General features: G+C 49.3%; 11 protein-coding genes across 11 annotated transcripts; 4 read left to right on the top strand and 7 right to left on the bottom strand.

Moving 5' to 3' along the window:
- Positions 1-1,146: 1,146 nt before the first annotated feature.
- On the bottom strand, positions 1,147-2,778 carry BDV37DRAFT_251543 (putative C2H2 finger domain protein (Kin17)). Its single transcript, XM_032082314.1, has 4 exons — positions 2,611-2,778; positions 2,477-2,550; positions 2,234-2,414; positions 1,147-2,170 (listed from the first exon to the last, which is right to left on the bottom strand). The coding sequence occupies exons 1-4, from the start codon at positions 2,662-2,664 to the stop codon at positions 1,448-1,450; spliced, it is 1,032 nt and encodes a 343-aa protein (XP_031940238.1). The 5' UTR covers positions 2,665-2,778; the 3' UTR covers positions 1,147-1,447.
- A 273-nt stretch (positions 2,779-3,051) lies between these two features.
- On the bottom strand, positions 3,052-5,509 carry BDV37DRAFT_251541 (putative chromatin remodeling complex subunit (Arp9)). Its single transcript, XM_032082313.1, has 3 exons — positions 5,445-5,509; positions 3,948-5,376; positions 3,052-3,892 (listed from the first exon to the last, which is right to left on the bottom strand). Exons 1-3 carry the CDS (start codon positions 5,472-5,474, stop codon positions 3,306-3,308), a joined length of 2,046 nt encoding a protein of 681 aa, XP_031940237.1. The 5' UTR covers positions 5,475-5,509; the 3' UTR covers positions 3,052-3,305.
- A 185-nt stretch (positions 5,510-5,694) lies between these two features.
- On the bottom strand, positions 5,695-6,891 carry nctB (negative cofactor 2 transcription regulator complex subunit NCB2). The gene is made up of 4 exons (XM_032082312.1): positions 6,760-6,891; positions 6,667-6,693; positions 6,242-6,501; positions 5,695-6,175 (listed from the first exon to the last, which is right to left on the bottom strand). Exons 1-4 carry the CDS (start codon positions 6,779-6,781, stop codon positions 6,056-6,058), a joined length of 429 nt encoding a protein of 142 aa, XP_031940236.1. The 5' UTR covers positions 6,782-6,891; the 3' UTR covers positions 5,695-6,055.
- Positions 6,892-7,098: 207 nt separating this feature from the next.
- On the bottom strand, positions 7,099-8,729 carry BDV37DRAFT_151277 (SDR family oxidoreductase). Its single transcript, XM_032078984.1, has 4 exons — positions 8,478-8,729; positions 8,105-8,418; positions 7,674-8,044; positions 7,099-7,626 (listed from the first exon to the last, which is right to left on the bottom strand). Exons 1-4 carry the CDS (start codon positions 8,515-8,517, stop codon positions 7,590-7,592), a joined length of 762 nt encoding a protein of 253 aa, XP_031940235.1. The 5' UTR covers positions 8,518-8,729; the 3' UTR covers positions 7,099-7,589.
- A 212-nt stretch (positions 8,730-8,941) lies between these two features.
- On the bottom strand, positions 8,942-10,143 carry BDV37DRAFT_284243 (uncharacterized protein; the record flags this gene model as incomplete). Its single annotated transcript, XM_032087461.1, has 3 exons — positions 8,942-9,473; positions 9,529-9,848; positions 9,910-10,143. The coding sequence occupies 3 exons, from the start codon at positions 10,141-10,143 to the stop codon at positions 8,942-8,944; spliced, it is 1,086 nt and encodes a 361-aa protein (XP_031940234.1).
- A 556-nt stretch (positions 10,144-10,699) lies between these two features.
- Positions 10,700-12,420, top strand: BDV37DRAFT_151248 (alpha/beta hydrolase family protein). The gene has a single exon (XM_032078983.1). The coding sequence runs from the start codon at positions 10,840-10,842 to the stop codon at positions 12,217-12,219; it is 1,380 nt and encodes a 459-aa protein (XP_031940233.1). The 5' UTR covers positions 10,700-10,839; the 3' UTR covers positions 12,220-12,420.
- A 53-nt stretch (positions 12,421-12,473) lies between these two features.
- On the bottom strand, positions 12,474-13,279 carry BDV37DRAFT_272472 (SDR family NAD(P)-dependent oxidoreductase; the record flags this gene model as incomplete). The annotated part of the gene is made up of 3 exons (XM_032084875.1): positions 12,474-12,608; positions 12,638-13,114; positions 13,169-13,279. 3 exons carry the CDS (start codon positions 13,277-13,279, stop codon positions 12,474-12,476), a joined length of 723 nt encoding a protein of 240 aa, XP_031940232.1.
- A 544-nt stretch (positions 13,280-13,823) lies between these two features.
- Positions 13,824-15,363, top strand: BDV37DRAFT_294912 (NAD(P)/FAD-dependent oxidoreductase; the record flags this gene model as incomplete). The annotated part of the gene is made up of 3 exons (XM_032089741.1): positions 13,824-14,278; positions 14,327-15,123; positions 15,329-15,363. 3 exons carry the CDS (start codon positions 13,824-13,826, stop codon positions 15,361-15,363), a joined length of 1,287 nt encoding a protein of 428 aa, XP_031940231.1.
- Positions 15,364-15,868: 505 nt separating this feature from the next.
- Positions 15,869-16,932, top strand: BDV37DRAFT_251521 (pyrroline-5-carboxylate reductase). Its single transcript, XM_032082311.1, has 2 exons — positions 15,869-15,995; positions 16,057-16,932. Exons 1-2 carry the CDS (start codon positions 15,965-15,967, stop codon positions 16,893-16,895), a joined length of 870 nt encoding a protein of 289 aa, XP_031940230.1. The 5' UTR covers positions 15,869-15,964; the 3' UTR covers positions 16,896-16,932.
- A 329-nt stretch (positions 16,933-17,261) lies between these two features.
- BDV37DRAFT_294910 (putative proline oxidase Put1) lies at positions 17,262-19,062 on the top strand. The gene is made up of 2 exons (XM_032089740.1): positions 17,262-17,896; positions 17,951-19,062. The coding sequence occupies exons 1-2, from the start codon at positions 17,337-17,339 to the stop codon at positions 18,789-18,791; spliced, it is 1,401 nt and encodes a 466-aa protein (XP_031940229.1). The 5' UTR covers positions 17,262-17,336; the 3' UTR covers positions 18,792-19,062.
- A 2,783-nt stretch (positions 19,063-21,845) lies between these two features.
- BDV37DRAFT_251518 (uncharacterized protein) lies at positions 21,846-22,442 on the bottom strand. Its single transcript, XM_032082310.1, has one exon. The coding sequence runs from the start codon at positions 22,370-22,372 to the stop codon at positions 21,980-21,982; it is 393 nt and encodes a 130-aa protein (XP_031940228.1). The 5' UTR covers positions 22,373-22,442; the 3' UTR covers positions 21,846-21,979.
- Between the last annotated feature and the right edge of the window lie 870 nt (positions 22,443-23,312).

Raw genomic sequence — 23,312 nt, 5'->3', positions numbered from 1 at the left:
ACTTGATGATATACTGTACATCCTCGGATTCTGGTGTTCCCATCAATAAAACTTGGATATTCCTCAACCCATGCTTTTGGGCGATTCTGTTTATTGAGGAACCACGGCGAGAATATCTCCTAAGTATTGCAGGGTCGTTGGTCCAGCCTTCTGGTATTTTCTCCACTTTCCTACACTGCAATCCACAATCCCCCCTTCTGGAAAGAGCATGCAGAATTGCCGGGAAGGTCTTAGGCTTGGTGATCTCAAAGATATCGTCGATCATCAGATTCCCCCAGTAGTAACAACATCCTGACTGGATTATAAATTGCATATTCCCCGAGCTTTGGGTTCCCATCATTAGTAGTTCGATATCTCCGAGTCTATGCCATTCGGCGATAGTGTTTATTGAGCCTTCAGGATGAGAATATAACCTGAGCATTGCAGGGTCGTTGGTCCATCCTTCTGGCATTTCCTCAGCCTAGACACCGATCAGACTCTGTTGTCCAGTGTGTTAGTTTTAATTATGACTTACAGATATTTCCATGATGCACCGGTGGAAAGGCCCGAGGCTTCTTGTTAAAGCGGTTCTTGTAGAGGATGGTGGAAGCACTGAGAGAATATTAGTCGCTGTTATCCAAACAACTCAAATTATGAAGAATGGTGTTTGTGGTACCGTAAACTATCCTGTGGGTTGTTGTTAGACTAGCTTGTTGCAAGAGGAGAAAGGAGGTGAGGTTCGTTTTGGTAAAGAACGATGTTCAGATCTGGGTGTGTGATTCGGTTGAGTCAGCGAGATGAGCGAATGCTCACAGAATTCAAGTTGTATTAAATTCAGAGCACAAATTTGAGGGAATATGCTTAAAAAGCACGATGTCTTGACATTAGTTGCTAGGGTCAAGTCTACTAACATGCCACTGTTTGGACTAACACGTGATGTGTATGTGAACTTCCAGGGAGAGCCGGCGACTTGGGTCTATTTGTTATGGTTCTACAAGGTACCTGTTGCTTTTGCGACAAGGAAATATCCAGGGAGGATTCCCATCATCTAACATGCTAAGAATGGAATTTATTGTGTCTTTCAATAACTAAAGATATGCCTAGGTCGGAAGCAATCCTTCAGGGCTCGCTACAAACTATATTCTTGCTCCATGAATAGACTCAATTAACATATATTTCTTGTTGGGTATCATCATTCACTGGTTTGTGATACAGTAGACTTGGGAAAACTTTTGGGCTCAGAAATGATGTCTCTGTAGACCAAGCAGTGTCAAACCATGTGTCATAAGGAAGTGATCATTCTCCGTAACCGCAACCACGCGGTTTGGACAAATTTGGTGACATTTAACTATCATGATCAGCTTCCCCGGAGATCTATGGGATCGGCGTGACGTGGTAGACGACAGTCGTCAAGGATCCAAATTGCTATTGGACTTGTGTGAAGGGAATTCTCAGAGATATGTCGACTTCAAGACAATTTCGGGCGCTTAGGGTTCGGCATTCCAAATCCACCGCGCATGCGCTTCTTTTCCATTGCCTCCATTTCTTGCTTCATGATCCTCTCCTGCTCACTCATCTTCTTGGGAGCTTCCATCACAGGGCCCTTCTTTCCGGCAAGGGGGTTCTTCTTCACGGCAGCAGCAAACACATTCTTCGGTTTCTTGTCACCCAACGACATGGACAGCTTGACTGCCGGCTTTGGCGCGTCCTGAGCAGGAGCAGGAGCCGGGGTCGGGACTGGGGCCGGATCCGGAGATGCAGAAGCAGCGGCAGGCTCCGGTGTTGCTGAAGCGGCGTTATCCTTTACCTCGGGAGATTGTGGTTTCGGGGATTCGGTCTTCGATTCGCCGTTCGCCTTCGAACCAAAGCCAATATTAAGCTTGACTTTCTCGCCCTCCTTGCGCTGCAGATTCCTCGCCTCAGGATCTATCTCCTCCTCCTGCTTGTCTGCGCTTTGTCTCGCGCGCTCGACCTGCTCCTGAATCTGTCGTTGCTCTCTCTCCTCATCACCGCGATCCTGACGCTCTTTCTTCGAAAGAGCTTCTCTCCGCCTCATCGCCTCCGGACTCCGATCGATATACGCAATGAAAAGACCCTTCTCAGTCTCCTCAACACGACAAAGCCCTTCCCGTCCAAGATAAGCGACAAACTGCGTAAGGCTCTTCCATTTTGTAGCATTTAAATGCACGTGCTAGAGATATTTATTAGCCCTCACCCGACGCGAACCACAGATTAAAAAAAGGTAAAAACTCACCGTCTTATCCGCGACGATAGTCTGGTAAAATATGTTGGCGTGTATAGCTTTTTCCTGGTGAGACGTCCTCAACTGAGTAAGGAAGTTATTCAAAAAGTCCTTGCTGTACTCCTCGATATACTTTCTCGGATCCTCGCCAACCAAAAGAGCGTTTCTCACGTGGCTTTCGCTTTGGGTGTGACTGCGTTTGAGGAATTGATGATTAGTAGAGGGCCATGCGAGAAGAGACAATGGTTCACTTACCATTTGAATCCGTTCTCATCTCGGCATTGCTTCTCGCACATCTGACAGTACCATCGGAGTCGCTGAAGGCCTTTCTGTGTTTGGTTAGTACATTTTCAGTCTTGTATGCTTGCAGCGGGTTAGATGGGGCGTACAGATTTGATCTTGTTGCTGATGGCCTTCGTGCTTCCTGCTTCTGCGCGCGGCATTTTGGGAGATGTTGGGTGGCGTAGCCCCGTATGTGAGCTGTGAGACTGGTTGGAAGTACAATGGGAGCTCTGCGGCTCAGGTGAAAGGCGTAGGTATCAGCTGTTCTTTCAGTCTTTCTTGGTCATATAAATCTGATATTGGGAGAAAGTCGCGACGGCGGAGACACATTGAGGCGGAAATAAGATAAGCATCCTTATCCTAGTCACGTGGTGTTCTAGAAAGGTCGCTATCCAGATCAGGTTAGTGCAGATCTGGCCAATCTGCACCTCAGGCAGACCAAGGCCATACATACTACTAGTACTAATAGTACTGAATACTATATAGTATGGACATGGTCCTGGAACGATTTGATTAAAGTACACTTGGGAAGAAAAAAAAATACTCGTATTTAGTACTATACCTAGGATTTCCAACCAGACTCCACCTATCCTACCGCATCCTGACAAAGGGTTGCTTTTCTAATCAAGGACGCCAACACGTAGAATACAATAACCATATGTGAGAAGACCAAGTGTCATGTTCAACAAGCTCCAACGCATTAGATAAGCCCAGACGAAAGAAACCATTTTCTTGTTGAATTCAACTCTGGTTGACAGAAGACAAAGTGTTGAATTCCATATACTAATTCTATTAATAACAATCACATGGAATACTCATGGATTGCAGAGGGCCCATTCTCATTATACTCCACACGGGTCATGAATCCCTTACTGAGCCCTTGATCAATAACGAAAACAACCTTAGAAGCGACTTGGGCTCCTAGAAATACCGCTTCCTCCATCCCATGACCGCCACTTGGCGCACCTGGGCCACCAGGCCCAGCGTTGGGACCGTTGCTCATTCCTGCAGACCCGCTGGTACCAGGAGCATTGGAGTTGCCGTGCTCCTTCCACTCGGGGAAGTACTCTGGGGGCTTCAGGGTTTTGACGGAGGTTGGGGTCTGAGAATGGCCGGTAGAGCGATAGTGGGAAGCCATAGAAGGATCCATTGATGGGGTTCCTGGGGGCATGTTTCCAGCCGCCGGGTTGTTCGAATGTGTTGCAGCAACCAGCAGGGGGTTCACGCCGTGGGCATTGTACGGTCCGGTTTGACCAGGTGCGGGAGTGTTGGTTCCTCCGGTCGGCATAGGGGTGGAGAAATTGGAAGGGAGCTCAGAAGTGAAGATAGTGGCAGATGGCGAGAGAACGAACTTTTGTGTGATGGTGTTAAGTAGAGCTTGGGTGAATCCTACATCCGTTGATTAGCGAATCTGGCCATACTAGGTCAAAAATAAGGTACATACCTTTAATCTTACTCCCGTTACCAACGATGACCAACGAATCCCAAAGTTCGCTGCGCTTGCTGGCATCAGGCACAGCAAGAATAGTATGGTGGATTTGCGTTGCAATATCTTCAAGAATATTGCTGGTCAAACGCTCCCCGGTTTTTTGCTTCGGAGTCACAGACAAGAAACGCTCAACACCGACTTCGATCTCTCTTGTCTGGCGGATGTATCGTGGAGGAGCGTTGGGCGCATCTTTTTCCGGCTCCAATCGCGCGTACTCCTCGTATTGGAACGAGGCCTTCTCTTTCTTGGAGTTGGGAAGACGAATAGGCTTCCCACCTTGGTCAATCGAGCCCTTTTTCGTACTCGATTTCTCCGCTTTCTCTTTCTCTCGGTTTGCTAGGAACTCGCTAGTGTTGCCACTGACAATAGCTGCAACATCCAGCACGCCTTCATCCTCATCTTCTCCATTGGTGCCTTCTGGGCCAGTTTGAGTACCATCGCCAGGGCCGCGGGGAACGGCATCATTGGGGCCTCCCTCTTGTCCTCCCGTAGAAGCTGAGGCGGCAGGGTTAGGGTTCTGTCGCGCGGTGGCTGCGGTGCCCGGCAAGGGCGTTCCAGCTGGTAGAATCTCGGTAATGTTGCTCCTCTTCAACTGCTCGCACATTTCTCTTGAGAAGCCCTTTGATCCCAGCAGTTCTTGAAGTCTGTCCGTCATGTAATCTCCACCGCAACCTTGCAGGGCAATCCCTCGTCCATGCTCATTGACCAGGAAATCAGTGACGGCGGTAACGTCCACTTTCCCTTTGCCAACATCGACAACCGTAGCAGTCGAGGTACCGTATCCATAGCAGATGGCGAGAGCAGAATCCATCATGCAGAAGGCGGGCGTCTTAAACTTCTCAAACACAAACTGAGTGATTGCCTCCCGGTCGCGCGCTGACCAAGCCGGTTGGGAGATAAGCATGATCGGCGTGTGAAATGGAGGGCTGAGAGTATTGTGAACATGTGTTAGGAGGGCAAAAAAGCACGGCCAGTCGACAATGTGCCCATTCTCGATGGGGTAGATAGCCCCCTCATCTGATGTAACATCCTCCTCGTAGAAGATCTCCTGGGCTTCCTTTTTCGTCTCCCCGTTGGTTTCCTGGCCCTCGGCAGGCTCTTTCTTGCCCTCTTGCTCACCATTCTCGGGCTTGGGGGCGGTTTCGTTGTTGCCTGTGCCTTCTGGAGCGGAGGGTTCCGCATCTTTCATCTCCACATCCTCTTTGGGCGCGTCCGTCCCATTGCTAGGTTTCCCTTCCTGTCGCCGCTCACGGATCTTATATGGTTCAAATTCGCCCTTCTTTTCTGCAGGGAACATCCGCGTGGGAAAGCGATAGCGAGCGGGTGTGAATGATTCGGGAAGACCCAGTTGCGCCAGGGTCACCTGGGAGCCTGGCGCAATTATCTAGAGGGACGGGATTAGTACGGGATGAATCCTGGTTTCGGGGCCGCAGTGAATGGAGGGTGACGTACCAAAATGTGCTCATCTTTGAAAGGCGGCATCGTGGACGATGAGGCTTGGGGAATCGTCGCAATGCTTTCGCGGCCTCAGGATGCTCCGCGGTGTTTGCAGCGGGCGACACTTTGCGCGCGCGGGAGGTTGGGCGGCTACCCGTTCGGGCTAAGCGCGCCCGTCACGTCGGTGCTTCCACTTAGAGGTACTGTACATCACTCAATCTACACACAAAAGAACGGCACTACATACAATTTGCTTATTGATCCATATTGATCCGCTGACCGGATATCTAAGCATCAAAACTTCACGCTTCAACATTCATGGATCACTCAATCCTGTACAAGTAGGAAAGGTATGTTGATATCGTCGTCAGATTACAACCCATACAGCATTGGTATTACATACGTCCAAGCATTTTGCGTACTTAAAGGCAAAAGTCGAGATATCAATGCAACTATACTTAAAAGGACAAATAAAAGGCCAACCAACCCGTTCAGAAACCATGGTTTCAATCCCAGACAACCTAAACTCCGAGATTCTTCAGCCGAAAGACAAAACTCCGAACCTGTTCCCTCTATGGCCAGCAAGAGTCAAACGCATTTCATATTCAGTTATCCAACCCAGGCATTTACTCCGGGGCAGCGTGGTACTTCTCCGTAGCAGAGCGGAACAGCTCCTGCTGCTGTCGTAGCAGCTCCTCTTCCGACAGTCCACTCTGCTCCATCTTGCTTTGCTTCTTTTCTCGCGACTATAGAGCAATATACGCGTTAGCAAGTCCGTCCCGCTAGACACAGCACGTAGTGATTCCACCCACCTTCAACTGCTCCTTGTGCTCCTCTGCCACAGCAAGCACGTCGGGGATATAATCGCCAAACCCAAGATCACGCAGAGCCCGCTCTACATGCTCACAGGCGATTGTTTTCTTGGCCTCTTTCTCGCTGATGTCATTGGCTTCGGAGGAGATCAGGGTGATGAATTCGACGCAGCATTCCATCAGGAGATCGCGAGCATCTTTGGAGAAGGTCTGGCCGGAAGAAGGGGGTAGAATCTCGGTGATGATTTTTTGGACCGTCGCTAGATAATCGCGATCAGTTAGGATGGGGTCTGCTGGCAGTAGATACGTAGAGATGTTATATCGCCATCTTCAAGCGACAAAGTACGCGTAGTCGAGAGATTTAGCGTAGCGACACTCAGGCTAGGAGGTTGGAACAATCAATACTGAGTGACTCGGATGCATACCTTTAGGAAGCGACAGGTCATCGTTCGCTGAAGTAGATCAGCGTCAGCTCCATTCCAACAGCATGCGCCAAGACCCAGGAACACAATACTTACAACTGAATTCGCGATCCGACATGATGTCCCTTATTGAAGTGAGATTGTTGGGAGAGAAACACGCTCGCACGCACAGAGAAGCTGTTGTCAAGGTGAAGGATCACTTTTTTTCCCAATGCGCGGGGACTATACTTACAATAAATAGTAGCGTCGATCGAATGCCAGACGCGGACTGCGTCGGCACGGAACAACCAGTGGGTACTGGCGGCAGAATCCTACCGCTTTGGGGAGTATTTCTTGGCTCTGCAGCTTTTTTTTTCCCTGTTCTCTTCCACACACGCTTTTTCCCACAACAATGGGAAGCGAGAATGTCCTTTTGATGTTGAGGAATTCAAAACTCTTCGAACTGCAGCCGTGTGCAGTACTAACATAAATGGTATGTTTATTTACCTTGCTACATTCCTTCTACTACAATGATGAACAATGTTGTCGCCCCTATCATACCTTTCATGGTGACGTACACTGTCCAAGCCAAACGGACTACTGAAAATTATTACCATTCATCTTTTTTGTCGTGAAGAAATGTTATGGCCTTCACTAACAGTTATGAAGTAATCTAGGAGTTGTTCATGGTTTCCCAATCGGATCAAAATGTGACGAACCTGTTATGACAAGGTAAGCTTCGAGCTTTTTTCTTGTATTTACAACTTTGTATGATGAACAAATACACATTCCATGCTAAGTATGAAGGTGCTCTGCATCTAATGCTTATGAAAATGTACCTGCTTTTCATCTTTCGGCTGATTACTACCCCAATTTACTGTTCTACATGTATCATTTTCTCAAAAGGCGGTTTATGCTAACTGTCTATTAAGCTGATAGGTTGTAACTTATGCCTGAAAGGCATCGAGAGCCTTGTCATTCCACCTGTTTGGGTCAGCTTTGCCGTAAGATTAAGAGTTGTAGAAACTTACGATAGAAATTTACCCGACAAGTCCTTGGGGCCATCAAGCACCAACTTGGCCATGACATGGCCAGGCTGTTCCGGCTTGAGGAGTTTTCCATCCTTGTGAACCGTAGTAAACTTGGAGTGGACCTGGGGTTCCAGCGTTGTAGCATGGTCTTCTCGCAGCTCGCGCTGCATTTCGGTATCAACCATTCCGGGCCGAATCGAGATCGTTGTAACGTCAGGCTCTTCCTCGCCCAAGGTAAGCGCAAGATGGTTCATCGCTGCCTTGGTTGCTCCATACAGACCCCATCCTCTGTAAGCTGACACGGAAGCACCGGAAGATGTGAAGACAAGCTTGCCCTTCGTCTCACGAAGTGCTGGAAGAGCAGCTTTGACCTGCCCAACCAATTAATATCCATCCGCCTTGGCACCCTGCCAGGAAACTCATGAACTCACAAAGGCAACAAAGCTGATGAAGTTTACGTCGAATCCGTGCTTCCACTGCTCTGGATCTGCTTGAGCAATCTTGCCCACTTGTCCCAGCACACCATGGTTCAGAACCATTCCATCCAAACGGCCGAAGGACTTGAGGGCTAGGTCGACGGCCTTCTGGCCGATGGACAGATCGGTAAGATCGCCATTGAGCACCTCCACCTGCTTGGTGTATTGCTCCTTCAGCTTCTGGAGGGGCTCAACACTCCGAGCGATCACGACGACGTTGTGCGATTGAGGGGAGGTGAGGAGGTACTTGGCGATCGCGAGACCGATGCCTGCAGGAGATTTTTGTTAATACATCTCGTACTGACGGTTCTGGTGTCGTGTTGCTGACCTCTCGAGGCACCGGTGACAATAATTGTTTTGGCAGACATTATGCGAGATCGAGTTTATGAGAACAGGTTTGGGGATGAGTTCGAATAGAAGTTGGTTGCTTGGATTGACTTCGACAGTACCCTGGTCGAAGATGTGGAACAGAAACGAGCTCCCATTGGCGGTGATGTAATTTCTGCACGGAATGAGGGGCAAATACCTCAGGCATCACTCATCATGTGGGGTCGCATGTTTGCATCGATCAGCAACTTTTCTCCCTCTCGTTATCTACATGTATCTCAACTCACTTACATAGAGTGATGTTGCTATCTTTCCGATTATAGCATTGAATTTCTGTCTCCAACTCATCGAAAGAAGAGATCACCAAATTCTACTCCGAGGAGTCACATCACTACTCATAATGTTCGAATTCCGGGCATGCAGAACAGCCTGCTGCTCTACCTTGGGTATCATACAAAATCGCTGTCATCTAGCGGCCCATGCTTCTTCAATCACGGATAAAAACTGATCCGCAACGAAAAAGCCCTTCTGCTTCAGCCTGCTAATAAAATCCACTATGCGACTCCGTTCGGACTTGTATCTCCTCGTCATGCTGACTGTATACAAAGTTGGGGCGTAGAAAATTGCCTCAAGATATGAACTTTGAAGGCCTTTCTCTGCATGCTGCAACGCATTGGTCGCTTGTTCATAACTCATCTGGTGTGTCATAACTGGCAGTTCACAATTCAGAGAGAGCCAGACCGAATCACAAAACATCAACGAGATGTCGACGCTAACGCAGTGGTAAAACGCTAGCAGCATATTCGTAACGCTGCTGCCATTTTCGCCACTGTACCAAAGCAGAGAGGCAATGATATCCCGCTGGAATCGGGACGCAATACAAGTCAATTCTACCCCCTGGTATTCGTGTTCAGATAATCTTCTTCCCGGGAATTTGCGAAGTTCTGGGTCCAGTCGCAGACCCAACTCCTTACTTCTGGTTTTCCAATCTGCGGTCCTGCAATTTGTTAGTTTCAGTCTTGTGCATACCCGAAAAGCGATATTCTGCTCACAGCCACTGCAACTTAGCCCACATCTCCAGGTCCTCGCAGAAGTAGTCCAGGAGCTGGTCATCGGACAATGCGGATGCATCCTGCCCATGCGGAGGCAGATGGTCCACCCTTGAACCCAAATCGTGCGAACGGAAGGGTAGCGCAAGGTCGAGGTCCTGCTCTAGACAAAGAGCCCTCAAGGCATTCATGATACGGGCTAACCTGCGCATCGACCGCAAGAGAGGTGTCAAAGGTGCGACCGATTTCCCATTTCGCCAGACAAAGGCATGCAACTGGTAAACCCATGCACACCATGATCTCCCTGAAGTGTCATCCAGGATCTAGGGTTTGTAAGCCAAGGATCGTAAACTGCTGTACTATGCGCAGCCCAATATTCATTACCTGAACGAAACTGAGCAGAAGAGCACAGGCTAGAAGAACATCTGATTTGCCGTCACTGGACACCTCTTTGATGCCGAGTGCAACAGACTTCTGCAGCTGACGCCATTGAACCACTAGGTCTCTTTTCTCGTTCTTCGAGAATGTCAGCAAATTCGAGCTACGAGAGGCATAGAAGCCCCCAACCAACGAGACTGTATCTTGAAGTATCTTGTTCTCCTGGATCATTGATGTCATTGCATTGATAGAAAATACGGTAAGGAGTGTAGGTGAGAGCCCAAGAGCAAAGAAGAATGCATTAGTATAGTGCCTAGGTCTGTCCGTGGATAGTGACTTGCACGGCCGAGGGTCAAGGGGAGGATGACTTTGGACAATGGACAACGTGGATCTCGATGTGCGGGGTGAGGCACACTCCACTCCCTTTCGCTTGCATGCTAGACATGGCCTAGATCCGTCACACTAAGTAGATCAGCATGACTGAGAAGTTCAGGGGGTATGGACACTCTGCATACTTTGCTATGATCTCTCCGGCAGCGTTCGCACCGGTGACCGAGACGACGGCCATCATGGGCACCACAGGGCATTCTACCAAATCCGAGAACTACCAATCGCCATCCAGTGAAGGGGTTATGTGTTTTGGACGAGTCATTTGAAGAGACGAGACAAAGTCACAAAGGCCGATGCGAAGCCGATCCAGAATGCAACCGTCCGAGGGCCCTTGCTAGGGCTTCCCCACTTTCGCGATATTGTTGCCCAAACTAGAATAGTGGCATCCGGGGTCGGGTACGTCGGGGAAGAAGCCCTATCTCGACATGGAGATTTTGCCGATTTCAACTCTATAAAATACGAGAGCCGTCCCATCTTCTCGAGGTATTCTTTATCTCTCGCTCTCTATAGCTTGTGTCTTACCCTCCTATTTCTGTACGGCCAACCATGCTAACATTGGCTATACTTCTCGGCTTAGCCGCCCCATCTTTGACGGCTGCGAAAGCGGCTGCAAACTTTAACCTATCAACTACAACCCTTGAGACCTACGGATGCGATGCTACTTGTCAGGAGGTTTTTAACTATGCACAAGCTGAGGACCGCACGCTGTTTGGGACCGATTTTGAATTCGGCTTCTATGCCACAGCATCCAATTTCTCCCGATCCCAGCCCGGTGATCTGTTGAAGTTTGAAGCCATTGACCCAGATGACCTCGATGTTCTCAGTGGTATGTCTGCCTACCGCTTCCAATATACGTCTCAAAACCTAGACGGCTCCCCCGTTCCGGCTACCGGATTCATCGGAATACCCTATACATCGTTCCGCAAGGACAAAAAGTACCCGGCTATTGCCTACGCCCACGGCACCATTGGCGTTTTTGCTGGATGCCCGCCATCCACTACCCCAACGCTCTACGACTATACCAGCTGGAGTATCTTCGTTGAGAAGGGCTACGCCATCATCGCGACTGACTATGCTGGTCTCGGAAACAATTACACGGAGCACAAATACCTTAGTTTCCCTGCGCATGCCAATGATCTCTACTATAGTATGGTTGCCGCTCGGAAAGCCTTCCCTGGGCTTTTTACCGATGGATGGATGGGTGTTGGACATTCTCAAGGAGGCGGTGCAGTTTGGAAGCTTTCGGAGAGCGAGTTGCTTCAAACTGGAGCCGCCGGAAAGTACTTAGGCACTGTTGCATTAGCACCTGCCTCCAAGATTTACGACATGACCCTACTTGGCGTCGAACTGCTATCTCAGACCTCTGATTATGCATCGTACGACATTCTCTATGAGACACTCTGGCTACCATTTGCCATTGAGCGTGTCTTCCCACACATGAGTCGCGCACCGTTTGCTGAAACACTCCAGAACCGAACAAAACTTGCCGACATGGCGCAAGCATGTAATTACGGTATCATGTCACTTGCTTATGGGCTAAAACCTTCAGAAATTTTTACTCCAGCAATCAAGAACAACCCGGAGTTCCAGGAGTGGCAGGATATGGTCGCTCCCGCCAATGGTGACAAGGCTAGAGAGCCTATGATGATCATCCAGGGCTTGAATGACACAGCCGTCTTGCCCCAGACTACTATTAACTCGTTCAAGGACACCTGTCGCTACGGGAACGAGGCCCACCTTAGGTTGTATCCCGGAATGGATCACTCTGATGTGCTGACTGCAAGTGCCCCTGAGTGGTTAGCTTTTATTGATGGGCGCTTCGCTGGTAGGAAGACTACAAGAAACTGCACCACCATTACACACCAGCCTTTTGATGCTGCTCACATGGTGACCGATCCCGAAGCTGCGGCCATCGCAAACATTTGATGTTTATTGGGGATACAGAGGTGCCACACATATATGTAACCGTATACATGTCAGAAGCAGACATAGTTTGTTTTGCACACACACACAACGCGTGGATACAGTATCCAAGCAGTGTTTGTCTCTCATTAGCAAGTTATACTCAAATGGAATATTCAACATGGTCTCTCATTTACACCACTTGAAACCCCAACCATCCGTTTACCATAGTCTATTTGACTTCATCTGCCACCTCCAGCATCCAACATACCCAAGAATCAGTACATCACGTACCCCCCAGAAGCAGCAATCGCCTGCCCCGAAACCCACCGACTCTCCTCGGAAGCAAGCCACGCCACCACCTGCGCAACATCGTCAATCGTCCCAGCCCGATGCTCCACGGGCGTCACCGACTTCTGCAGTTCCACTAAGCTGTGTGCACCGGCCCCGGATTAACAGCATTCACCGTATGCCCGGCACCGCCCAACTCTGCAGCCCAGCACCGCGTCAAGCCCTCCAAGGCCGCCTTAGACGAGCAATAAGTCGACAGATTGGCGATTCCTTCCCGTGCACCGATCGAACTAATATTGATGATCCGGCCGGGCGCACGCAGATGTGGGAGAACAGCCTGTGTTAGAAAGACGGCTCCGCGGACGTTCAGGTTGTAGACGAGGTTGTAGTCTTCCACCGTGAGATCCGACAGGGGCTTCACTAACTCCACGCCGGTGTTGTTAACCAAGATATCGATGTGGGCACCGAACGCTTGCATCGAGGCTTCGACAATCGTTTGTCCCGCGGATAGTTGGCGCAGATCGGCGCGGACTTGGGCTGCACCTGCGCCGTTTTTGAAGCTTTGGATGTGCTCCATTATTTGGTCTGCGATGGATTCACTGCTTGACGGTGTGTATGTTATCAAGACCTGATTGAACTGTTAGATAGAGACGGTGAAGGGATCGGGGTATACTCTACTCACTTTCGCTCCTCGGCGGGCCACTTCTTCAGCTAGCCCGGCATCGATTCCTCTCGTTGCGCCTGTCACAATGGCGACTTTGCCGGCTAGTGTTTGGGGCCTGGTTGCGGCCATCTTGGATTATCTAGTGATGGGTGTATGTATACCTTGACACCTTGTCTCGTCTACCTGAATCTCCTGGGGAGAGCGTGCCGCTATTTATCATTTCCCTTGCATTCCACATCGCTGGCAGTCGGCCAATCATGGAGTCTAAGTAGGATGAGATCCTTGATTTGAATTGACTCGCGTCCGAACCAAAGTCCTCTTGCCCGAAGATTCTCAGACCTGAAAATCAAGGCACCATCGGTCGGACAGTCACGCCATGACATCATTTACTGCCTGAGGAATAGATACAAATGATTCATATCATACTTATTTAGAGGTAGTAATAAATCACTGACATTGCACTCGACCTCATCATCCAGTAATCGTAAAGATACCGCCTCCGAGATAGCATCCAACCCGACAGCCAAATCTCCGCACTTCCCCAATACCCCACAAGATAAGCAATGTAACCCTCCCCGATTACATATCAAGCCCCGATCTACATCACCCAGAATCAGGCACACAATCCCAACACCCCCCCTAAAACACAGACTCTCCTAACCAACCCCCCAAAATGCCCACCGTAATCCTCGGCGGGGGAATCATCGGCTCCGCAACCGCCTACTACCTATCCGAGACCCTTCCGGCGGGGGACATTCATGTCGTTGAATCCTCGTCGCAGCTGTTTAGCTCTGCGTCGGGGTATGCGGGTGGGTTCCTGGCTAGGGATTGGTTTGCACCGGCTGTTGCTTCTTTAGGTGAGCTTTCGTTTGGGCTGCATGAGAGTCTGGCTGTTGAGCACGGTGGGGTGGAGAGGTGGGGGTATATGAAAGGGACAGCGTTGAGCTATGATGCGACGATTAAGAGAGGGAGTGGTATTCGCGGTGACGACTGGATGGATAGGGGGGCTAGTCGAGCGGAGACTGCTTCTCAGTCCACTCTGGGGGCTGCGATGGGGGCTCCGGCCTGGTTGACGGTTCGGCCGGGGGTGAAGGTGGAGAGGATTAGTGATGCTGATACTGCCCAGGTGTTGGTATTTTCCTTTCAAGTGTTGAGTATAGGCTAATGAATATCCAGTGATCCGCTGAAACTATGCCAGTTCCTGATGGATACGGCTATATCTCGCGGTGTAGAGCTCCACCATCCGGCGAAGGCTACTTCGCTCGTCACAGATGCCAACGGGCGTATTACTGGCATCCGAATTGTCGATCTCGTCTCACGGGAAACGTCCACCATCCCGTGTACCCATCTTGTTATCTGTGCGGGAGCTTGGACGTCGCATGTCTTCGAGCATCTCTTCCCTTCCGCTCGCGTCTCCATCCCCGTCTCGCAGTTGGCTGGATACTCTCTCGTCCTCCGTTCTCCTAGACACACCCTAGAACACGAACTACAGACATACGGAGGTCGGTGCCATGCTATATTTACCTCAAATCCCTTCTCCTGCGGCTTCAGCCCGGAAATCTTCTCGCGACAGGGCGGCGAGATCTACATTGCTGGGCTGAACGATCCAGACATGTCGCTGCCGGGTCGGGCAGAGGAGTCCCGCAGTTTGATCGATCGGAATGAGATGAAGAGGCTAGAGGCTGTGTCAGCCCAGTTGATGGGCAAGCTCATGGATGAGGATGCTGAGATACGCAACACGGATGATCTGGAGGTTCTTCGTGAGGGACTGTGCTTCCGTCCTGTTTCCGATCGGGGGACGCCTGTTGTATGTCGGGTAGACGATGATCTACTGGGAGATGGGGTGAGGACTGATGGTCATGGGGGTGTTTTTGTGGCCTCTGGCCATGGTCCTTGGGGGATCTCGTTGTCGTTGGGGACTGGGAGGGTCGTGGCGGACATGGTGGAGGGGGTGCGGCCGAGTGCGAATGTGGGTGAGTTGGGACTTTAGATACGGTTTCCTGGCCGGGATGCTCGGTATCTACTTCCTGGTATCAAGTACAAAATGTTCGCCTCTTTTTTAGATAGAAATAGGGGTTCAGTTGGATCAAATTTATTCCTAGTTGACCTAATGACTGCTAAACCCTAGAATACAGTGATGACCATTATATATAACCGCTAGCCTGAACACGGACAAAGCTAATCCCAAGAAGAACCACGTACAAGCCATCTGATTGTAATCAGAACTACTCTGGATCTTTTATACTGATTCAACTACCTCATATACACTCGAAACCCTACAAATTATATGATATTGTGCAATATACACCACAGCAGACAAAAGTTTGCAACCTTGGATATTTGAATGTTCGAGATTGAAATTTGGCTCTTGTATATTGTAGTATCGAGCAGCCAATCTTTCCACGGCCCGGGTGGCCTAGTGGTATGAAACCTGCCAGAGGTCCCGCGTTCGATCCGCGGCGGGCCCTCCCTTTTTTAAATCGTCCATTCCATCTTTACGAGAACTACATAGTTGACCCAAGTATATATATAGTTAACCTAGACAGGTACAAACCACCCCAGGTTGCCTAATACCTAAGTAAACGCCCAATGCCGATACTCTCGCGGTCCACCACTAATCCACCCACCTTACCAAGAACCACCACCAGATCAACGACCGCGGCGAAGGCCACCGAAGATAGCCATCTAATGAGTCAAGCTCGGCATCTCCTCCCGACAGCTTAAACCAGCACCACCATATCCCAAAACCACAAAACAACACCTCTACAACCAACAACCACCGCCCCAATCCCAAAACAAAAACACACAACCAAAATGCCAACAACCCTCGCCTTCATCGGCTGCGGTACACCTCTCAACCTCCACTATATACCAAGACAGAAGAGCCCACTAACAAAACAATGCAGGCAACATGGGCTCCGCAATCCTAAGCGGGCTTTTAGACGCCACCCGCTCGGAACCCGCAACCGCCAAAATCACGCACTTCACCGTGAGCACGAAAAGCGCAACATCAGCGGCCAAGCTGCGGGCCGAATACGCCGCAGACTCGTCGCGGGTGACCGTCGCGCATGGAGCCAATGTGCGCGCCATGCAAGACGCAGACATCGTCATGCTGGCGTGCAAGCCGTTCCTGGCGCAGAGTATTCTGGCCGAGCCGGGCGTGGCGGCGGCGCTGGCGGGGAAGTTCGTGATCAGCGTCATGGCGGGGAAGACGCCGGCTGAGATCATGGAGTTCGTGTATGGGGATGATGGTGGCTCAGCATCGCAGACGGAGGACAGGCCGGTGATTGTCACGGCGATGCCGAATGTGGCGGCGCGGCTGCGTCAGTCCATGACGATTGTTGAGGAGAATGAGGCGCTCTCGCCGGAGCGGGCGGAGGTTCTGAAGTGGATTTTCGAGCAGATTGGCACGGTCAAGTTCGTGGCGCCGGATTTGGTGAATGCTGGGTCGATGGTTTCGGGGGCGGCCATGGCGCTCATGACTGTTGCTGTTGATGGCATTATGGATGGTGCTGTTATGGAGGGCTTTCGACGCCCGGATGCCATGGAGGTGTCGGCGCAGGTGTTGGAGGGCTTGGCTGGGTTGTTGAGGGAGGGGGTGCATCCGGCGGTTTTGAGGGAGAGCATTTCTTCGCCGAAAGGGTGTACTATCCAGGGATTGTATGCCCTGGAGAAGAATGGGGTGCGCGGAGCGTATGCTGAGGCGTTGGTGAGAGGCATCAAGCACTTGAGGGGGGAGACGTAGATTGGCCAAGGTGGGATTTGTATGTATGTAAGTGAATGTGGGGTATTACATGATCGATTTAGACTTGAATATAGACTTCAGAGTCCTGAGTAATGCTCGTGTCGGTGTGTCTGGAAAGTCCGTCTACGTGGATGAAGTAAGGAGAAAAGCGCATCTCGTCTCCGCGCGGAAACCCTAACCGAGCAGAGATGCGGCTTGCCCCTCCGACAGCCATCTGTTCAGAGCTTATTCGGTCAACGACGACATCTCACTCGCCTTATCACCCCAGATCCACGATGATCCTCGCCCAAAGACCAATCGGTCCTCAAGCCGCCTGTCCTTTTCCCCGGAGCAAAAGCGCGAATGGCAGGCATACCCCTCCCACGGGGCGACGAGATCGTAAGATAAATAGTAGAGCAGGGTAGGATCATACCAGTAATTGTCAAACACAAGTCAATCACAATGAAGCCAAAGGTATTCTGGCCGAGAAAGCCAGAGACGTTCTACTCTGCGTCCAAGCCGCTGGCCGATGCTGCGGCGTCGTCGCCCGCCCACAACGCAAGCCTCCATGCATCGCCTGCGCAAAAGAGGGCGCCTCTCGCGGACTTGCCGACGAAGACACTGCTTCGCTCTTTATTCCTGACGTCAGCGATGGCGTCGCCGCTTTTGAAACCTTCCATCGCGGTGCTGAAATATGTGGTCGATTCCAAGTCACCGCTGCTTAGCCCGTCTAAGAACCCTATCATGAACTACATCCTCCGCGCAACCATCTACAACCACTTCTGTGCGGGTGTAAATGAGACGGAAGTCCGTAAAACGGTTCAAGATATGAAGACTCTCGGCTTCAAGGGCGTCATCCTCGGATATGCCCGGGAGTCTGTCGCAAAGATCGACGGAGCTGCTTCCCACGTGGAAGAATGGAAGAATGACCAGGCCATCGAAGACCGTGCAGTGGACGAATGGAAGGAGGGTAACTTACGGACACTCCGGATGGTCGGCAAGGGGGATTACATGAATATCAAGTATGGCACGACCAACCTGAAACGTGGTACATGACATACTCTAACACAAATCAGATTCACCGGCGCCGGCCCTGCAGCCGTCGAAGCTCTCGCCCGCGGCGATCTCGTTCCACCACCACGCATCAAGCAAGCTATTACAGAAATCTGCGAAGCAACTGCCGCCCAGGGTTCCCGGTTTTGGATCGACGCCGAGCAGCAGATCTTCCAACCAGCCATTGACGCCTGGACGATCGATCTCATGAGACAGTTCAACCGCGACGGCAGGGTCGTCGTGCTTAACACCGTGCAGGCGTATTTGAAATCGTCCGCCGAGAACATCCATCGCCATCTCACTCTTGCCGGAAAGGAGGGTTGGGCGCTGGGAATCAAGCTCGTCCGGGGCGCGTACATCCAACACGATATTCGGGACAGGATTCATGATACCAAGGCTGACACCGATCGGAATTACAACCACATCGTGGAGAGTCTGCTCTCGCGGCAGTCTCCGTTCCAAGAATTACAGGACACAAAGTTCCCGGATGCTAGGCTTTTCGTCGCAACGCATAACGCGGAAAGTGTGCGGAGGGCATATTCAACTTCGAGACATCGGATTCTAAACGGCTTACCCACGATACCCTTGGAGATGGGCCAGTTGCAGGGTATGGCGGATGAGGTGAGCTGCGGATTATTGGCTGAGTATCGACCGGAGTCCGACGCTTCGTCGAGCGGGAAAAGCCCCGTGGAGGCATCTGTGTTTCCTAAGGTCTTCAAGTGTCTGGCCTGGGGGACTACCGAGGAGTGTCTTCATTTCTTGTTGCGTCGGGCGGTTGAGAATCAGGGGGCCGTGGTGAGGACACAGGACACGGCAGCGGCAATGAGGAAGGAAGCGTGGCGACGGATAGGATTAAGATGGTGAATGCCCTTTCAGGATGGGAGAAATAGCTTCTTTTCGTTGACGTACCCTTTGCTTCTATGACTATTTCAAGAATCACGCTGCAACGACCGACATGTTGATACTGATTAGGCCGGCTAATCAGAATGTCTCCATCACAATTTACCCAGCAGATGTGCATGCATTTACAGCGAATCATTATGAATAAGATATGACTTACGAGCCAAAATCCCTGGCTATGATGCATGCGTATGAAAACTGACTACGCTTGTGCAGCTAGTACTTAGTATGTTAGTGTTGATATGATATATCGTGTTAACAGCGAAACCCCCTATACCACCATGGATATACTATGATCAATATATAAAATGACTTTGGTCATATATAGTTCTAGTAATATAGAGGGCATATTCTTTCCAAATAGTGATCTAAATAATATTTAGTATACGTCTGATATATCAATTCAGAATAATCTTTATCAATTTTATGGATATAAGACTAAAGGATTATATTATAATTGATAATATCGATCTAATAAATATAAATATACAATATAAAGTATATAAGGTTTAGCTCAGAGTTACTATTTAAAATATTCAGATACTTAATAGATGATAAATTCGAAGTAGGAACTGGAGGCTATATATGAGTATTGGGTACCATGAAACTTTAACCACGCTGGCTAGCCAACTATTCTTCTCCATCCACTCTGACAGTTACTCCATCGAGTTCCCTCAATTTTGCAATACCTTCGTCGTTGATTCTGGATCAAATCAGAACATTAGAACCGATACAATCATAAGTTAAATAGTCACCCCTCCGACAAAGAAGAAGAAGAAGAAGGGTAGGAGCTATACTCAATGCCAACTATTAATGGCGGGAGTGATTTGGTTTGGGGATAATTGTCCGAGCGTTTTCCAGTGAACTCCGTGAGGATGCTGAAATTGTCAGCCATGGCGCATTTCTAGTGGTCCCTGAGACATTTCGTTCCACTGCAACATACTTGTCAATAGCCTCGCGACTCTCCTGCCATATTATACGATCTGCGAACTGGATCACAATAGTCTATACACGAATTAGTATGAAGAGCAGGGGTTAGGGTTGGTGTATCTCACTTTCTCAGACATTGTTCAGATAATAGTAAAAAGCGGCTTGTTAGAACTAATCTTTAGGAGTCTGTGCAGTGCTAGAGGAATAGTAGATTAGTTCAAGAGAACGATGAAGAGGCCGACATCACAGAAATATATATAGCTCCAGGCAGGGATGTGGCTGCCCAGCGGTCCCCGCCCGACTCGTCATTCATGGGAGTATGGAAATATGGTGCGAAAAGATCGTGTTGATCCTTCTGGGCGTGTTTGTAGATCGCTTCCTTCTATAGACTTTGGCCAGCTGTACTCCGTAAATAAGATAAGATATGATAGGACCGATCACGCTGCAGACTCTCAATCCACAGAGATCAACAGATCTATTCCCACCCCACCTCAGTATCAGTGCGTCAGTGCGTATGGCGTAGGTGAAGCCAGCTGAGATTGCCCCGCTATGTGGTGGGTCGATATGATAAATCTCTCATGGAGGGGTAAGCGAGACTAATTCATCTGGCATAAATGCTCGGAAACGAGAGAAAGAGTACAAGGGAGTGAAATATTCCATCCTGGCTCTTCCATGCACTATAGAGGGCATCAAGTATTAGTGCAATGTAATTATTGCAGGTCTTATCTCTGAGAACATGTCAGTCAAACTTGATATTTAAATAAAACTCAAAGCGCAAGATAGTGCGTCGAAGGAGGACAGATCTCTTATCTTATGCCTGGAGTTCGGAATGTATTCTTGAATACAGACGAACATATTGGCCAACCAGTCTATCTCATCAAAGCACGTACACGGCCTTTGTTATGTCTGAGGTCGATGGGTAAAGAGACGCACAACTGTTGTACGGACCCTTACAGCTGTACTAATACGATTAGGTAGTGCTGAGTGGGCGGTTTTTGGAAGGGACAGAATAGGAATATCATGTATTATGTACAATGTACTAGAGAAATCCTTCATTAATAGGTGGCATCTACTTGTACTTTGCTGTGGCCAGCCCAAGGCCACACCGATCGCGTCATGTCACGGTCTATAGCTATTTAAGGCGCGATCCAGGCGGATCAGACGGTCAGACGAGTCGTATATTCTAATTTTATGGCCTGTTCTGGATATAAATGCTTCAACTATGATTTGAAACGGGCATCTAAGTAGAATGAGTGAGTCAATTTCAGCTATACAATCCTAGCTTTAACAATATCAAACTTGTGCTAGAGTCCCGAATTTTGGGGTGCTGGAAGTACTTTGACAGATTGTGTGGCAGTCTGGCAGGCTGTCTTCACAAATTCCCAACTTCAACTCCAATAGATTTAATAAAGAAACCCAGTTCGCATTAAACTTTAGTGCTAAGTTGCAGAAGCTCTGAATTAAATGCTTGGTAGTCACTATGCAATTTTACGGCGCATACCCATCCCTACCGGAGACATGGCCTATTATTACTGTCTGTATGTTGATGTCAATATTGAGACATTTACTGCCTTGTGGACGAACCGGGCGTTGGCGTGATTGCCACGATGATGGATTTCCACCAGTATATGGACAAGAATCCTTGGGCGGGAAGTAAGGACATCTCGACAAAGAACGACTAGGGCGTGGAACGGTTACTGAGTGTTGATGAGGGCTTTGCAGTCTTAACGTCTTGGATTTGCTGCTTTAAGAGCTGCCGGTCATCTTATCTAGGGTTGTACCAATAGTGTCCATATGTTTACCACGTTATTCAAGTCTCAATTCATTGCCGTCCAGAAATCTTGTTCTTTGAGATAGACAGCGCCAATTTACCGGCCTGCATAACATATAAAACTGCCAGATTCAGTAACCGTCAGGCTGCATTTAAGCACAGGCGAACAGAGTGGTGCTCAGAGCCCACGCTGTCAAAGAGCTTTGTATAACTTCATGACACGTGATCAGTAACTACTATTATTATTACAAAATCACTCATAACCAGGTATCCGAAAGCTATGGCCCATTTTAACAACGTTGAACTAAGTATCCGTATTTCTAATCGCCATCAATGCAACCTCGTTACTCATAGATTGAAATCCCGTGCCGAACCGACATCGGCGCCGAAAGCCGAACTCGGCATCCACATCCGTCAAAACAACGACAACCACAAATATGAATATCAACCATCAAAGTGTGGGCCCCCGCTTCGATTTCAAGAACTTCATCACCTCGACATAATGCTCATCATCTGGATCTAATACTGCCTCCTGCTCGCACGCTTCCAGAATTTCCAGCACATATTCCTGACAATCCCATTCCGGTGTTTCATTGTCGACGCGGGCGGCTTCTACCGCCGCTTTGACGGTGGGCACGTCGGGATCCCCAATTTCGCTGACCAGCAGTGACATGATGAGGAGATCGGAGTCGGAGGGCTTGCCGCGGGACGTCACTTTTTGAAAGGAAGGATGTTCGCCGTCAACTTCGAAGATGAGGTCTTCGGTTTCGGTGTGGAGGTGGAGAGCCCAGTGTTGGTAGTTCCCATAGCGGGGGTAGTAGATTGCGACGTAGAGGGCAGGCATTGCCGTTGTTTCGTGAGGAGGAAATGTGTATGGGCGATGTGAGTGTGGAGTGTTTCAGGCTGGTCTCAATACAAGCTCTGAATTCTAACCGATGGAGGGATATCACACTGAACACAACGGCGGCACGAAGTCATGTAGAGAGCACATTGGGGTCAAGACATATTACTAGTTAATCATTGAATCTGTTTGTGAAACCGTGGTGAATGTTGCCTACCAGGCAGCGGAATGTACCCTGCCACAATCGTAGACATATCCCCAATAGGACGAGCTAATATTATACTATTTTTTAAGTTATATTAAGCTCCTCAGGCGACATTCTCATAGGTAATAGATCAGGTACGAGGGATTCGATCATGCTGCTACCCTTGCTAGTAGTATGTACTACAACCGGCGATAGACTTTAGATCGTCGATCGCTTCTTTGAGGTTTTGGATTTTTATCATTATCTCGTATATAGTTGTGATATGACCTACATATCCTATGCATCACTGGACTGGTTTAATAAATGATGCGATGTTAACTTGGTCTGCTGAGTCTTCACGCATACTTTAGTTAGGGCAAGGGCCCTAGGAGGAATACCAACCAGCGACTGTCACGTAAAAAGAAGAAGAAAAGAGAAAAAGACATGAAACGGAGAACTGCTAAGCCACAATGTTTCCAATAGCCTCAAATCCTTCCAACTTTAATCCTATTAAATGTTAGTCAGCGTTAAGGTGGAAATGGTGCCATACTTTGGCTGGTACCCTGGATGATAAGATGGCCAAGACAAGCCCAAGAGAAAGATGATGTCAAGTCTCGCGTCCCCATGTAACCTTAACGGACAATTACCGGCCACACTAAACCCAGTTGTAAAAGGCAATGATCGGCTCGGCATGAGGCCTGGTCGGCTCAGTTTTCCACTCGGCCAACCCCGATCTCTACAGTGAGAGACTCGGTATAG

Source organism: Aspergillus pseudonomiae, assembly GCF_009193645.1.
Source record: "Aspergillus pseudonomiae strain CBS 119388 unplaced genomic scaffold BDV37scaffold_45, whole genome shotgun sequence".
In the NCBI taxonomy this organism is placed as follows: domain Eukaryota; kingdom Fungi; phylum Ascomycota; class Eurotiomycetes; order Eurotiales; family Aspergillaceae; genus Aspergillus; species Aspergillus pseudonomiae.
The sequence above is the reverse complement of the archived record's forward strand: the minus strand, read 5'-3'. Positions and strand labels throughout refer to the sequence as shown.